General features: G+C 44.5%; 1 protein-coding gene across 1 annotated transcript in view; it reads right to left on the bottom strand.

Moving 5' to 3' along the window:
* LOC147606762 (uncharacterized) overlaps positions 1-15,556 on the bottom strand; it is a 68,057-nt gene extending 52,501 nt beyond the window's left edge. Inside the window, exon 1 of the mRNA XM_086791769.1 lies at positions 15,264-15,556. Coding sequence (XP_086647895.1) covers positions 15,264-15,351 — 88 coding nt within the window. The 5' untranslated portion in view covers positions 15,352-15,556. The remainder of the gene's footprint in view (positions 1-15,263) is intronic.
* Positions 15,557-17,093: the final 1,537 nt, after the last annotated feature.

Genomic DNA, 17,093 nt, shown 5'->3' with positions numbered 1-17,093 from the left:
AAAAAGGATCTCTTGAAGTACTCAAAGACACGCTTTGGTTATAACTTTCTCATGATGAAGAGGTTATCCAAAGTGCAATTGCCTTTGAAGCAGTTGGTTGTATGCAATGAGTGGATGGGATGGGCACTTTCTCGCTCAAGAGCCGGCATAGAGGTTGCAAGAACCATACAAGACTTCACATTTTGGGATGAAGTCAATACTATCAATGCTATGATGAAGCCGACCATGCGCTTGATGCGGATTGCAGATGGACGGGAGCCATGCATCGGCAAGGTTTATGAGGGGGCTAACCGAATGATCAAGAAAATAGGGGAAATGGGCTTGTCTGATGAGACATATGCAGAGGTTCGAGAATTATGTGAAGCACGATGGAATGGTTATCATTCTCCTATGCATGCTGCTGCGTATGTCTTGGATCCTGAGTTCCAAGGATGTGGACAAGAGGCCGATGATGAGGTGATGGATGGTTGGGAGACAGTGCTTTCTAGGCACGTTCGTGATGCAGATAAACGAAGGTTGGTGAAAGACCAACTTGGATTTTATCGCAGCAAGTTGGGAAGATTTGGATCGGCTGATGCACAGAGAGATAGGTTTAAGATAGGGGCTGCTTTATGGTGGGAGGATTATGGGGCTCGTACACCACAGCTTCAATCATTGGCAGTAAGGATCTTGTCTCAAGGTGCAAGCTCCTCTCCGATTGAGCAGCTATGGAGTGTGTTCGGCCATGTTGCATCCAAGAAGAGGAACAAATTTGCAACAAAACAAGTCAATGACTTGATTTTTGTAAGTGCGAATTTGCGCTTGCTTGGTGATATGGCATCTCCCAAACCAGAGAAGTTTATATTGCTTGATGAGGAGATATATTGCTTGATGAGGAGTCCTCGGATGATGAGGAGACACATGGACTTGCAGATCCTGGTCAAGATGGGATTGAAGATTTGGATGCTACAAATGTTGGTCTTGATGATATGGCTTTCTTGGATGACATAGATGATAGTCTCCTTGATGGCATCAAGGGCAGTAGCCATGCATGATATCTCCTTACTATTTGCATGTCACCTTGAGGCTTGGACTTTGGACTTGGATTGTTTCTTTTATCTAGGCTGTGCCATGTGGGCCACATTTTGTGCTTTTTGTCACTTATGTCATGTATGATGTGGGCTAATTTATTTTGACTTGTGAGATCTATTCAGTGTTAGTATCTAGCCATGCAAATTATGGTGCACTAGACTTTAGTGTGTCTCTGATTTGGTTATATAAATGAGCATTGTATGTTAAGATTTATTGTCATTTCTAGGAATTATCTAGGTCGTTCCCTGTTTCCGTTCCCCCTCGTTCCCGTTCCCCCTTTTTCTCGTTCCCGTTCCCCTGGTGGTGCTTTTGTTCCGTTCCCGTTCCCGTTCCGTTGCTACTATGATCGCTCCACATGACCCTTGACATAGACATAAATCCTGTGCCAACCAGGCGTCATGTCCACTTTACCACTTGCACTCCGTGTTGGTACTCTGACCACACACCTTGGATGAGAGGTGGGCTCAAGTAACAAAATAAAACAATCACTCGCAAAAATAAAACAATCACTCGCAGGCATAGATAACCTGGTGTTCCATAAGCATTTCTGCTACACATAGTTTATAGGCATTTCGGCCACCAATAGTTTGTAGGCATTTCGGCCACCAACTCACACTACGCTCTGAAGTGCCCATGTTCCCTTCCATCTGCTCTCTATTGTTCCACCCAGATATGGTAGAAACAATCTTCAAGAGAGCACGTAGGACAAGAGAACACTACACACGGCATGTTGTGCTCAACACTACCCTCTGAAGTGCCCATGTTCGCTTCCATTTGCTCTCTATTGTTCCACCCACACATGGTAGAAACAATCTTCAAGAGAGCACGTAGGATAAGAGAACACTACACAGGGTATGTGAACAATGAGTTTCATAAGTCCAATGCATCCCAAATAAAGGGAGCCATAAAGAATAATCCATAAACTTGAGGATGGATCCAAATCCCTAGAAAAGAAGACCAAGAATCCATAGACCTGTATACCATAATCCTTGTATAAAATAACTCTTACCACATACTCCGTGCTAACCACACACCTTGGAGTAGAGGTGGACTTTATCCATAAAAGCATCATATCCATGAGATAACCAAAGATTTCTTCTCTGTAAACTCGAATAAATTCGTCCATAGAAATTGCTTGTGAAGACCAATATCTATATAAATCTCGTCCAAGAAAGAAATCTCCATAGATACAATCCATCCCAATAAAAGGGAGCCATAAACATTGTTTCCCTAAAACCATCTCAAGGCAAACAACACCACCTTTCTCCTTGCATGGCTATACAAGGGTTAGTGAACATCAAAAACACTTCATAGCAAAAGCACTAACTTTGCAAACTCTCAAAGTATACTTAGCTTTTCTTTACCAGGTTGGTCATGAAGCCAAAAGAAATATCTCGTCACCATATCCTTAAGATATCCTGAGATATATCTCCATATAGCTTGCCTGTAAGCTTGATAATATAATCCACAATATCCATATGGAAAGAGTTGCACATAAAGTCAACTCCATACTTCCAAGATAAATTTTGTGAATTCATAAATCCTTAGACCAAGCTGTCTATTGCTCATGCTCTTGCTTCATAGGCTCTGAAGTGGCTAGCCATGCTTAATAGCAATGATGGTAAGTGTGGTCCCCACTCGAGATCTTTTCTCTTCCTTATTGATAGAAGGAAGCCTCCGCTTCCAAGAAAGCCTATGCTCTGATATCAATGAAACTCGCAGGCGGTGGGCGGTGCCCGGGGGACTAGGGCCTTTGACACACTTGTTGATACCATCAATGCATATTAAAACACTTAAACATGGCCACGGCCTTAACACATATCCATCATCACTTTGCATAAAACATAAAGTTGGACAAAACATCCACAAATGCTAAAAATGGAGCTTGCACGTGTGACACCGCATAGAGGCCGGAATGGGCCGACCCCCCCCCTTGGAGTATTTTATTACCCAAGGAGAATAATATCATGTACAAGCTTTGAGGGCCTTACTCTCCCCACGGGAGATGCCGGATTATCCATATACAAATGCCATAACACAGCCCAACACGAGGCTACCAAGCCGGAACATAGACTGTAGAAATGCCGAGCCAACAACATAATCCATATACCTCCGTGTGGGTACTGATTCTTCCCCAAAAACCACAGGTCTTCATGCAATAGAGCTGGTACAGCAAGTACAACTCTCCATTCAGCCGATACAGTAGGTACAATGGTTGGTACAGCCGGTACAGTGGTGGTATAGCATATACAATGGTTGTACAACCGGTGCGATTGCTGGTACAACAAGTACGGTGGCTAGTATAGCAAGTATATCAAGTACAAATGCTGGTACAACATGTACAGTGACTAGTACAACAAGTACAATGGTTGGTACAACAAGTACAAAAGCTAGTACAACCGGTACAAGGGTGATACAACAAGTACAAAAGTTGGTACATCAGATACAAGGCTGGTACAACAAGTACAATGGCTAGAAATCATAATAAATGATTAAATACCCTTGCCTTCAGTATTTCTTCGCAATGGAAGCCTCCAAAACAGTCCCCAACAGCCGATATTCTTCATGGGCAACCTTCAAGAGAGAGAGAAAGAGAGTAGCTATTATTAGGGCAGCTTGTAACGGTGGTAGAGGCTAGTGTGCAGCAAGAGAGCCTCCATTAATGAAGAGAGAGGGCTCCAATTTATAGATTTGGGTCTCCCATGAGCTAAAATGACAAGAGAAGGCTACAATGACAAGTGGAGAGCCACACAATAGCTGAAGTGACAAGTGTGAGGCCACTTGTCTCACTTTGATCCACTTTCTAACAAGTGTCAGGCCACTTGTCTCACTTTGGTCCACTTTCTTGCCACATGTCCCAATCTAAGAGATGGGTACTTCCATAAACTTTATCTCTAAAAATATCCCAACTGGTAGACATTCTATCATAGGCACTTTGCCAACTCTTGGTATCTGCTCAATTCCAGATGTAATGACGCGAACAGAATTTCCATCGGAGTCGGGCCAAAAAAATAGCAACTCTCCTAAAATTTTAGGAGTGTGGTCCTTTGTATTCTAGGATAATCTCCCATTTCCAAAGCTTGTACTTTCCAAATATTTAGACATCCTGGAGTCCACCAAACCCCTTTCATACTCGAAAATGTCCAGGTTGGTGACATATTCCAGCAATTGGGTGGTATGATTGAGTACCTTCCAGGAAAGGCCAATCCAGTGGCTGATGCTTTGAGCAAGAAGGGACAAGAAACTTTGATTCAGACCACTAGACTCGACCTTGTTGGTACGGGACTAGACGACATGAAGCACGCGTACGCGGATTCCGAGGAATTCGGTACACAGTGGGAACAGGCATTGGATGCCACACAACCATGCCACTTTTTGATACGCAATCGTTGGCTTTTCTACAAAGGCTGACTATGTGTCATGAAGTCATTCACGGCAGCTCTTCTCCATGACGCCTATGACGCCTTTACTAGTGGTCATAGGGGCATGAACTCGACTTTGGAGCAATTGGAACGGCAATATTATTGACCTGTGCTATGAGAAACTTTGGCCCATGCTCTACACTTCCCTCCCTTAATGGTGACTTATCCCTTCGGTCTTTATTGCCCTGTCGAGCGTAGGCCTCTTGCGCTTTAGCCAATTTGTCCTTTTCTGACTCCAAAATCTCATGGTAAGACTCCATCAATCTATTCGCTTCAGGTACTGAAGACGAGGTCTTGGTCAATAGTGATTGGAATGGTCTTCCAAACATTGCCTCATATGGAGTTTGTCCTGCACATGCGTCCAAGGTCAGGTGTGTGTTGTCCTGCACATGAAACAGTGCCAGTCCGCGCTGTGAGTCTCCCTCTGGAATGATGTCTGTGGTTCTGTGTATCTAGTATGATACTGGATGCCAGACCACTATATAGACAGTTAGGGTTTGCATACAGGAAAGGGGCCAGCCCATAGGGCTACTCCAAGGACAGATATGTGAGCATGGGGGAGGTGTAGAACCACCACCATAGGATCCAGGAAGGCCTTGGCTGTGCCCACCAGCCATGGGATGGGTTGGAAGGGCGGTAGGCCAGCCCTGGGGCCCCTGGACAGGCAGCCGACAGGGTGCCCAGCCCCTAGAGGGCTGTAGGCCAGGTGTGGGGCAGCCCACACAGGCTGCCCAGCAACCAGAATCAGAGGCGCATGGTGGCCAGCACCCAGTTGTGTGATGTGCAGGATAATTAGCATTAAATGCTGATATTTCAGGTCGTGAGGCTTATTATCGTCAGCCGCCTGGTTTTAATCCAGCCGACCAGCACCCTGGGGGGGTATAAATACCCATGGCACTATATTCAAGTCATTCATCTCATATTTCACCAAGTGATGAAGCCAATCAAAGGGCCAGGACAGCCAAGGAGAAGCTAACGCAAAGGGGTGAAGGATTGAAGGTCAAGGGCAAAGGATTCTCCTCAACCAAGAAGGTTCAGGTTCAGTCTTTTATTTCAGTTTTGCATCATTCTAATAAAAGCAAATACACCATTCGTGGTGGGGGCCCTACAAAGGTTATTCGGGACCCAATATTGTGTCCTCTTCTCCCTCTCTCTCTCTCTATATATATTTTTTCGCATATCTACATTTAGTTTTGTGCGTTAATTTTTGTCACGACAAGTGTGCTGATTTTTTGAGCATTGAAGTTACCGATCTCCCCCGAAGCTTCCGCATGTTACAGTTGGCCTTCACACTGAAGCTAGCCAACTAGCTACTAGGGTACCTTGTCACTTGTGTGAGGACAAAAGGATGGAAGGAGCAGATGTGCAAGAGATCATGTCATGTGCACAATGGGTATCTACCGTGTGCTATACGCATGCAAGACTAGTTTCGAGGCTTGGGAAAGCTTGGAACTAGGCAGGCTGATTGACGAGCTGAGTTAGGGATATACTAACGGGCGGGCACCCAAGTATGGACGGGCGGGCGGCCAAGTGTGGACGCCCGATGACCGGCCAAGAGCCTATAAAAGGGTGGCCAAGGTTAGTTATTGTAATATAGAGAGTCTCGCGAGTTTGTGAGAGCTCTATGGTCTTGGAGCCTGGATCTAGTGCAGACGTGCACCTGCTTTATGCAGCCGAGGCCGGCAGCAATCTCGAGGCCCGCGAGGGCAGCTTCGTGGCGGTATGGGACGTCGCGAGGAGGAGATTGGTCGGTACGTCATCCTAGTTAGCTCAGCTCGTGGCTCGGAGGGGACAGCCAAGACTGTGGACTCGCCCACGGCTGTCATGGTTGGGAGGTGAGTCAGGCCTGCACCCCCTTGCTTGTTTGTTGTTCGTTTGTTTGCAGGATTCGAGTTTCGAACCAAGATCGATCACGAGGGGATCCGTGGGGATTTGACAGTGGTATCAGAGCATACCTCGTGAACGAGCGAGTCGCTAGGTAGAGAAGAAGAGGTCGAAGTACGGTATGTGTTAAAAAAGCTTGCTGTTTTTTCTGTGCATACTGCAGTTTTCAATTTTGTATGTGTTTTTTCTTCATCAAAGAATCCCATGATGATGGGAGATGGTAGGTTGAATAGGGTTGATTGCTTTTAAAAGGAAGAGAAAGTTTGTTGTGCAGTCGCATAACTGCAGGGAGAGAAAACTGAAAAAAAGAGAGAGAAAAAGCAAGTTGCTTTCGTTGAACGCATGAGAGAGAGAGAGAGCGAACGAAGTGCTGGCGAGTGGGTTGCTGGCCGATTTGTGTTGACATGACAGTCGAACAACTACGTTGCAGGCGGGCTAGGCCTGTAGGCAGCCGGGGGGCCAAGCCTGCCAAGCCAGGCGGCTTGTGCAGCCACCCCAGGCCGGCCACGCAACGCCCAGGCCAGGCAGCGTAGCCCGCCAGGCCAGGCTGCGTAGCAGCCAGCCCAGGCCCACATGGCCTCATGGCAAGGCCTACGCGAGGCTGGCGCAGGTCGCACAGGCGCCGGCAGCAGTTGGCGACGGCGATGGATGACATTAGCAACTCGCCGACGGCGCTAATCCAAGGGGCGGAAAAAAAAACGCTACGAAAGCATACGTTTTTTTTTTACTGCTTTCGTTTTTTGTTTTTTTTAAGGGGAGTTTAAAATTTTTTTTAAAAGGTTTCAAAGTTCTCCCCTCTGTAAGATTTCCAAGGTTTTTTATTTTTTTTAAGACAAGAGAATATATATATCCATATATATATATTTATTTATTTATTTATTTATTCAAGAAAAAAACACAAAAGCTAAAGTAAAAGCTAAGCATAGCTTTTCGAGATTTTTTTTGGCTTTTGGGAAACCTTTATTAACCCCCTCACGTGGGCTTCTTGCCACACATCTCTCGAGTTCTCAAGTTCTCGAGTTCTCGAGTTCTCAAGTTTTCAAGCTCTCAAGCTCTCAAGTTCGCTCGCACTTTCATTGTGCAAAGATCGAATTTTCTCTCCACGTACCCTCTTCACGATGTCGACCCAAGAATCAGAGTTGGAGCCCCTCGTGGAACGCGAAGGCTTGCCGGCTACGTAAGGCACTGATGCCGATCTTTTTGACGAGTTTGTGTCAAAATCAGATTTCCAAGAGTTCAAAGTAGCTCTCAAAGCTTCTTCGACGGAACGTCAGGCACAAATCGCAGCCCAAATGCAGGCTTTGCAGAACTCCATCGCTCTATTGACCACTACCCTCTCTACTTTCTCGGGAATGGATACCTTGGCTTCTGCTTTAGGCCCCAATATTACTCCGGAACTGTTTGGGGGCGAGCAAAAGCAACGAACCAAGGAGATCGTGGACACGTGGCTACACAAGTGGCAAGTTCACTTTCAGTTTCATCCATATGATGATGGAAAGAAGATACAGTTAGCAGCAGGTTTCCTGTCCGGCAAAGCCTTGCTTTGGTGGAAGAAACTGAACCCAAAGCCAACGACTTGGACACAATTCGGAGACATTTTCAAGAAAGAATTTCTCAAGAAAGACGATGATTATGATGTTGTTGCCCGATTTTCAGCTTTGACCATGACCTCGCAGCACCTCACTTATGATGTCTACCTCCAGAAGTTTCGTGACTTGCAGATGAAAGCTACAAAGATGGATCCCACTACTCTTTTGGGGTTTTTCGTAGCTGGTTTACCCGACTCGTACCGATTACAGGTTAAAAATAACAAATGTAAAACATTGGAAGAGGCCATTCATTCAGCTCGTATCTATGATGATACGATGGTCTCTTCCAAGTCGAAACCCGTTATCGAGCAGGGGAACAAGCATAAAAGAAAGTTCTCCGCACCTATGGCTAACAAGACAGAAGACAAGTCTTCAGACCAACCTTCGAAGAATACAAGTTCAACACCAGCGAAGAAGAAACGACTCCTTAGGGCTTTGAAGCTCAAGAAGGAAGGACGTTGTTTTATCTGCGAAGAAAAAGGACACATGCGTAACGAGTGCCCAAAGAAAAAGGGTACCAAGTCAAACGCAGGACCCAAGCCAAAGGCAGCTAACCAGTTGTCTTTGACAGGTACGTCAATTACTGTACTTTCTCGCCCTAGTACTTATTCTGATTGTCTGTTCAATTCTAAGGTATTTGGCATACATGATCTTCTCCGAGTTTATGGAGAAGTGAATGGCCATAAAATTCACATTCTGTTAGACCCTGGCAGTTCGCATAACTTTGTTAACTACAAACTTGTGTAGAAATTGAGTCTTGATACGACACTCAGCGACCATACCTATGAGGTACGTCTACCTGCGGGCAGACAAGTTTGGGATTGCTGCTTCCAATCCAGATTCAGGACTACAAAGATACTCTGGAATGCTATGTTATGCATCTGGAAAATGTAGACTTGTTATTAGGGATTGAGTGGTTTAAGACTCGACGTCCAGATAGATTGGTCTATATAATGGATTCTTCTTTGTACACCGCTTTCCATTGTGTATTGATTCCACTTTCTTCTTTTCTCATCCCTTCCATGGATGTGAATGAATTAAGTGTGTTTGAAAGCAAAGAATTACAGAAGATACTTGATTCGTTTCAAGATGTATTTCCTAAGGAATTGCCATCGGGTTTACCACCTGAACGGGCAGTAGATCATCGTATTGACTTGATCCCTGGTGCTCATCCTGTGAGTATTTCACCTTATAGGATGAGCCAAGCTGAGGAAGATGAGTTGGCTAAACAACTCGAAGATTATTTGAGGATGGGCCAGATCCGTCTAAGTAAATCACCTTGGGGTGCACCTGTGTTGCTTAGGAGAAAGAAAGACAATACTTGGAGAATGTGTATAGATTACAAGAGATTGAACAAGCTGACAATTAAGAACCGTTCTCTCCCTAGATCAGATGACCTAATTGACCGGTTAGCAGGAGCGAAATATTTCACGAAGATAGATTTACGTACTGGTTATCACCAAATACGTATTCATGAAAGGCATGTCGAAAGAACCGCCTTTCGGACTAGGTATGGCCATTACGAGTTTCTCGTATTACCTTTTGGGTTAACCAATGCCTAGCCACTTTCCAGCAAATGATGAACGATCTTTTTCGTGAACATTTGGGAAAATTTGTGGTGGTGTTCCTGGATGATATTTTAATATATAGCCGTACTCTTGAGGATCATGTCAGACACCTCACGATTGTCTTATCTATTTTAAGACAGAATCGACTATATGCCAAGTTGAGTAAATGTGAGTTCTTTATGACCGACATCATTTACTTGGGACACAAGATCACTCGAGATGGATTGAGCATTGACTATGACCGAGTTCAGAAGGTTTTGGACTGGCCTATACCACGAACAGTGAAACAACTTCGTTCTTTTCTCGGTTTTGTTGTTTTTCTTAGGAAATCTGTACGAGAGTACTCTCAGCTCACACTACCGATGACCGACTTATTGAAAGGTCGTGGACGTAAGTCCAATCAGCCTATCACTTGGAATAACGATTTGGATATGGCCTTCAGACTTTTGAAAGATAAAGTCAAGAAAGCACCTATCTTAGCATTACCTGATCCTAGTCGGCCTTATGTTCTTGAAACTGATGCCAGTGACTATGCTGTCGGGGCTGCTTTATTTCAAGATGGTAGACCGGTTGCTTTTGAAAGTAAAAAGCTAGACGACACTCAATCTCGTTGGCCAACCCTTGAGAAGGAGCTTTATGCTGTGATTCATGCTCTCAAGGTTTGGAGACATTATTTATATGGCTCCAAGTTTGTGGTATTGACTGATCATCAGTCAATCAAGTATGTGTGTGATGCGGATGATTTGAGAGGCAGGAAAGCTCGTTGGGCAGAGTTAATGCAAGATTTTGATTTTGAGATCCATTATCGGAAAGGGTCCATGAATAATATTGCAGATGCGCTTAGTCGGATTAGAGAGGTGAATACTTTGTCGTTCACCGAGATTTCTACTGACTTATTTCAGTCATTGAGGGGGCTTTGCAAGACTGATAGTTATTTTGGTCCATTTTGGCAGAAGATCCAGGACGGGAGCTCATTGATTGACCAAGACTCGATGACTGAGCAGTCTACTATTCAAGCTGCAGGAGGTCAGTGGATGATTCGGAATGGTTTACTATTCCCAGTTTATCGAACAATTGTTTAGACTGTACGGGTTACCGCAGGACATAGTCAGTCCTCAATCTGATGGCCAGACTGAAAGAGTGAATCAGATTTTGGAGGATATGCTTCGAGCATATGTATCCAAAAGACAAAGTTCATGGGAGGATTATCTTCCTATGTTAGAATTTGTATAGAACAGTACTAAGCATACGAGTACAGGATTTAGTCCTTTCATGCTTATGTATGGTTTTCAACCAAGATCACCTCTTACAGTAGGATTCTCAAGACTTCAGCATGATGCAGCACGTAATTATTTGCAAGATATGCAGGAAATGTTACAAGTTGCGAAGGAATCTATTAGAAGTGCTCAAGACCGAGACAGGTTTTACTCTAATAGACATCGTTCACCCAGAGAGTTCTCTGAAGGAACGATGGTGTATTTGCGAGTTCCGAAAGATTCCGAGACTTTACGGACAGGTCGATCTCCGAAATTATCCCCTAGATACTGTGGACCATTTCGTGTTTCACAACGGATTGGTTCAGTTGTATATGAATTGGATTTGCCTTCTCATGTGAAAGTTCATCCTGTATTTCATGTCAGTAGACTTAAGGAAGGACTGGGTGGAGCAGATCAGTTAGTTACTCCACAAGAAATTATAGATGTCCAGGACATGACATTTGTTCCGCACGAACCTGAAAAGATTCTTGGCTTTCGTGAACGAAGATTGCGTCATACGCTTATCACGGAATACAAGATCAAGTGGAAGGATCGTGTTGAGGAGGACGCTACATGGGAGACATTGACTTCTCTTCAGAGAGATTATCCTGGCTTTTTAGTGAGCTCAGGAGTGAGCTCTTAGAGGAAGGGGAGTATGTCATGTGCACAGTGGGTATCTACCATGTGCTATACGCATGCAAGACTAGTTTCGAGGCTTGGGGAAGCTTGGAACCAGGCAGGCTGATTGACGAGCTGAGTTAGGGATATACTAACGGGCGGGCACCCAAGTATGGACGGGCGGGCACCCAAGTGTGGACGCCCGATGACCGGCCAAGAGCCTATAAAAGGGTGGCCAAGGTTAGTTATTGTAATATAGAGAGTCTCGCGAGTTTGTGAGAGCTCTATGGTCTTGGAGCCTGGATCTAGTGCAGACGTGCACCTGCTTTATGCAGCCGAGGCCGGCAACAATCTCGAGGCCCGCGAGGGCAGCTTCGTGGCGGTATGGGACGTCGCGAGGAGGAGATTGGTCGGTACGTCATCCTAGTTAGCTCAGCTCGTGGCTCGGAGGGGACAGCCAAGACTGTGGGCTCGCCCACGACTGTCATGGTTGGGAGGTGAGTCAAGCCTGCACCCCCTTGCTTGTTTGTTGTTCGTTTGTTTGCAGGATTGGAGTTTCGAACCAAGATCGATCACGAGGGGATCCGTGGGGATTTGACATCATAGCAAATCAACACAGCATGAAATGGATGAATGAGTGTATGAATAATGGTAAAGTAATCGAGTACAAGAGGGCCCTCTGATGTGAGGTGACTCTGAGTAGTAGACTGGCAAAGAACCAAACCAAAGTCTAGGCTGTCGGCTAGACTGCACAGCACGGCTCTCCACATGAGGCTAGATACTGGGATCCCCTACAGGTACACTGGCTGTAGGCATGTATCCCCCTCTGGAAGCAAAGTCTGATGAGCTCGGAAAGGAAGGACGAGATGCCAAAGGTGTAGAGGGTAAGTAGGTGTCAACAGGCTAATCGACTCCCAATGTAAGACCACAAACAAGGCTCTCTGATGAGTAAGAAGTCCCGTCCTCCGTGTGGTCTAGATCTGGGTAAGGAGAATCAACATCTGGTGACAAAGACTATTCCTCCGGAATCATGGGTAGACGATCCATGTTGTGTGCTCTCGAGATCTTCGTTCCCTTTGCTCACGATGGCTTTAATACCATGAGAGGACAAAAGGACGAAAGGACCAGATGTGCGAGAGATCAAAGTAAATAAACACAGCATGAAATGGATGAATGAGTGTATGTATAATGGTGAAGTAATCCAATACAAGAGGCCCTCTAATGTGAGGTGACTATGAGTAGTAGACCGGCGAAGGAGCAAAGACAAAGTCGAAGCAAGAGGCTCGGTTGATGACGAAGGCTCGCGTTGACGACGACGGGGGCACTCCAAGTGATGTAGAGGTTCGTTGTGTACTGTTGTCAATGGTGAAGCAAGATGCTAGGCAATTGCCAGGGCCCAGAGTAATATTGCGCTGGAGGCAGAACGCTGATGATGATCTGCGTCGATGAGCTAGGCTACTTGGTATGTTGCGTTGGCTAGTTAATGAAGGTTCAGCCAGTTGCTACTTTCGTATGATGTGCAAGAGACCTTGCGGTGATCAACCAGGAGTTGTGTGATGCGTAGGAGGTACGCCAGTTGATATGATGGTAGAGCCGACGAGTTGATGGAGTGTGTGGCCGAGTTGTTGCAGTGGTGGAGCCGACGGCTGTTGTTTGTGTTGGTTGATGTAGACGATCGATATGTTGGTTATGCTAATGATTACATTGGTTGACCACGTGTGGAGAAACACTGCAGTTGGATACTGTGTGGGCAGAGCCGGTTGCAGGTTGATGATGATTAATTTGATGTTTTGGTGAATAATGAAGCGCTTCTTTTACATGATGAGGGGCTACTGGTTGGTCCAAAGGAAGGCTATCGGCCATCAGCAAAAGACACAAAAAATGCTAATAAAATGCCTTTTGGACTGGTTGTCACACACCTTGCTGGCTACCGATTGCTGCCTAAGAGCCTATATGGCTGCCAACGAGATCCCCATACCCTCCATGATGATGATAATAATCATGATGGTGATGGTGATGGTGATGATGATGAAGATGATGACGATGATACTAAGGATGATGATGATGCTCTAAATGCTTTCTTAATTGCTATCCTAATCAAGGATTATGGTGTTCATGTTGAGGATTCTGCCATGGCATGGGTGTGCACGTGACATCCTCTCTTGCTAAACTTGATGACGAGGTGGACACTCTGTCATCCTTCCTCTCTAGACTACTGACTTCTGACTTTGATCTTCTACTCTGACTTTGACACTTTTGTTTAAACACCTTCCACTTCTAATCTCCACTTCCAAGTCTTGCTGAAGAACTGAACATCTATTCCACTGTTGTCCCCATGTCCACTATCCCTTTCCCTTAACACAGCAATGGGTCACCTGCCGGAACTTATCATGCATGTTGCTAGGCCTTTGGAACCGATCTAAGAGCTTAATGATGTACTAGTTCTGAGTACATACCCTTAGGGAATGCTTTCCTCTAGCTCCGCCTGTTGCAAACCACTCCATCTACTACCCTGCTACATTCTTCTGATGGATCTGTGCACCTCCTTGGGACTTGCTTAGTGGTTGAGCCTGAATGCTCTAATACCAATGTTGCATGCGCGGAAGCCTTAGTGTACTGATCCACAGCCCTAAACCTAATTAAGAACAAGATGCTTAATAAACATGATTAAGATAGAGGAGAGAGAAGAAGAGAGATAGTTGGTGTCAAAGTTTTCTTTATCATATGGTACAAAAAGGTGGTTGTATGACTGTACATGATCTAGGCCCTTGGTCTACCCTCAAAGGGGTGACCTCTCGCCCCTTCTACATGCTAGATCGTGACTTCTAGTCCTGAATATGCTGAATGTGCTGAATGAGGAATGCAATGATGACTTTATGCTTTTATATATGTTGAAGGTGCTGGTCGGCCAGCTGCTAGGGTACCTTGCTAGCTGCCAACTGCTGCCTAAGAGCCTATATGGCTGCTGACTGGATCCCCAGACCCTCCATGATGATGATGCTGATGATGATGATGATGATGATGAGGAGGAGGAGGAGGAGGAGGAGGATAATGATGATATTGAGGATGACGATGATGCTCTAAATGCTATCCTAATCAGGGATTATGCTGTTCATGCTGAGGATTATGCCGTGGCACAAGCGCACACATGACACTAGTTAGGTGGCCCGGAATCAAGATCTTGACGACTCCTAATTTATTTCTAGCACAACTTATTTCTTCTATTGGATTTGAGAGCACTTCTGCAGCATGTTGCCAGTTTGTCTACATATTTTGCATGTGTTAAAATTTTAAAGTCTGAAGTTTGGACTTTGCCTTTCTTTTTATCTATGCTCTCGTCACTGTAGGAACTTTGACAGCAAGCAATGCACGATTTGTATGATACAAGGTATGTGTTTTACTATGAAACTCTCTGTCTCTCTGTCTCACTAACAGAAGACTCTCACACAGTGGCCTTTCTTTCTCCTGCTTAGACAAGAGAGCAGTAGCTCTCATAGGCAGCCTATCGTGATAGAGCTACCGAACATGTCTCTGACGGTGAACGCAGGCTGGCCGATTCCACAATCCAAGAAAGGTTAGAAGCCTTGGCGAGTGGGCGCATGAGCAACTCAGTTACCACTGATGGTTGGATGTTTCTCCTCTTTGAAAGAGATACATAGATCCTATGTGACTAGGTGCTAATGGCTCGCTCTGTGTGTATGGGCCCATACAACATGGCAAGAGTCTTTTCAGAGACGTAGCCACCGAGGCCATGCTCAAACATAAGCGACAATCTTCATCTCTGTGGCATCATTTGCACACACTTACTTACACTAAAACCAATCGATCAATCCAGAGAGAGTTCGAGTTTCGTACCGCGCCAGAACTCCGAAACGAGGTCTGTTGGCGGAGGGTAGATCTGCAGGGTCGTCTTTTCTCCGGCGGCATCCTCCTCACATGCCATGTGCTGCTACCTTGGATACTCGAATACTTTTCCGACCTGCGGAGAGTACTCTGTGTGTGTGTGTGTGTGTGTGTGTGTGTGTGTGTGTGTGTGTGAGTGAGAGAGAGAGAGAGGGACTTGGAACATGAAGACGATTCTTCTTTTAACAATGTTACCAGTAAGTGGGTTTTTAACCTGGGCGGGTCCGCTCAGTGAGAAAGAGGACTTTAGGGCTAACCAATCTGTCTCAGAAGAAAGATTGTCTGATGAGAGAGAGAGAGAGAAAAAGAGAGAGGGATTCACAAAGACCTCTAGATAAATCCATTTGTTACGAACCTCTAGAAGTGATCTTTGTTTTGCCTCGTAGCGCAAACCGTGTGTATACTAAGGAGACAGCTTGAATGATCCTCGATAGATATCCAAATGGGTAAGATGTAGGGAGGAGGCATCTAGGGTATACTCAAAGGTGGTAGAGTATTAAATATCATGGTGGGTGGAGGCATGAGAGCTCTTGAATCAAATTAGAAGCCATTAAGAACACATGAATCAATAGAAAAAACATGCTAGAAAGATGTCACCTGAATACTCAAAAAAATCTTCATAAAAATGTTATATATTTATAGCCTTAGAGAGAGTGTCTAGATCCGAAATTTCTAGCCTTAGAGAAAGCCTCTAGATAAGAAATTCTCTACACAATGAAGTCCTCCACCTCTCCTAGGTGTACTCCACCTCTTCTATGATCACACCTAACACTCACACAACTCATACCATTTAATTTTTCTAATTACTTTCAATTCTAGGTTTCACACACCATTTCTACCTTTGAAACATCACCTAAGTTTCCAACACAATTTTACTCTTAACTTACACAAATGCAAGATTACTATTTTAACACCCTCTCTTGATTGAAGCATTGGACTAGCCTAGAGCTTAGCTTCATTCCAAGCTATTGGGATACTACCCAAAATTATCGTAGGTCAGACTCTGAAAAAGATATAGTTTTGGAGCTTAATGTGTTAGTTTTGTGAGATTATTATTATTTTTAAAGCTTTAGATCATTCTACTTTCGTACTTGGAAGGGGAAACCCCTAATTTCTTTGGTGATTTCATACTTGGAAAACCCTAATTTCTTTGGTGATTTGCATGATTTTGAAGCTCGCAAGGGTTTGATTTCATTACATCATTGAATTTAAAAGAAACTTAGCATTTATGGTTAGGAGTGTAATAACATAAGCCTTGTGCTCTAATTGGTGTGGATTAGAGTGAGGAAGTTGGTTTTTGTTCATGCATTTCATATTTTTTTGTGCATCATTGGAATTATTAGCTTAGAAGCATCTAAAATCAACAAAAAAAACAATCAAAAAATACTCATAAACACCTTGATCACTCCTTATTAAGTCCCAAAAAAATCAAAAACTTAAAAAACTAGGCCATACCATTTCTTGAGTTGGGAGTTGTGAGACCATAGTCTCGTGGAAAAAAAAGACGTACATTCATAGACCTGAGTTGTGAGCCCCATACACTACATGGAATTCGTACCCAAGTAAGCCTATTTCATAAAAATAAAAAATTGTGAGCCTCTTTTATAAAAAAATCGGTGATGAGCCCAACCAAACGTGAGCGGAGAGCCCACACAAGACGTGAACCAACAAGCATGAGTCCATAAACATGAGCTAAGTCTAGCTCACCATACCTATGTGAGCCTATTTTATATTTTAAAAAAGGCATGAGCCACCAAACATGAGCCTAGCTAGACATGAGTT

This window comes from Cibotium barometz, chromosome 57 (assembly GCF_041138505.1).
Source record: "Cibotium barometz isolate CiBa-2024 chromosome 57, ASM4113850v1, whole genome shotgun sequence".
Lineage (NCBI taxonomy): Eukaryota > Viridiplantae > Streptophyta > Polypodiopsida > Cyatheales > Cibotiaceae > Cibotium > Cibotium barometz.
Note: the sequence above shows the minus strand (reverse complement) of the source record. Positions and strands in the feature narration are given on the sequence as shown.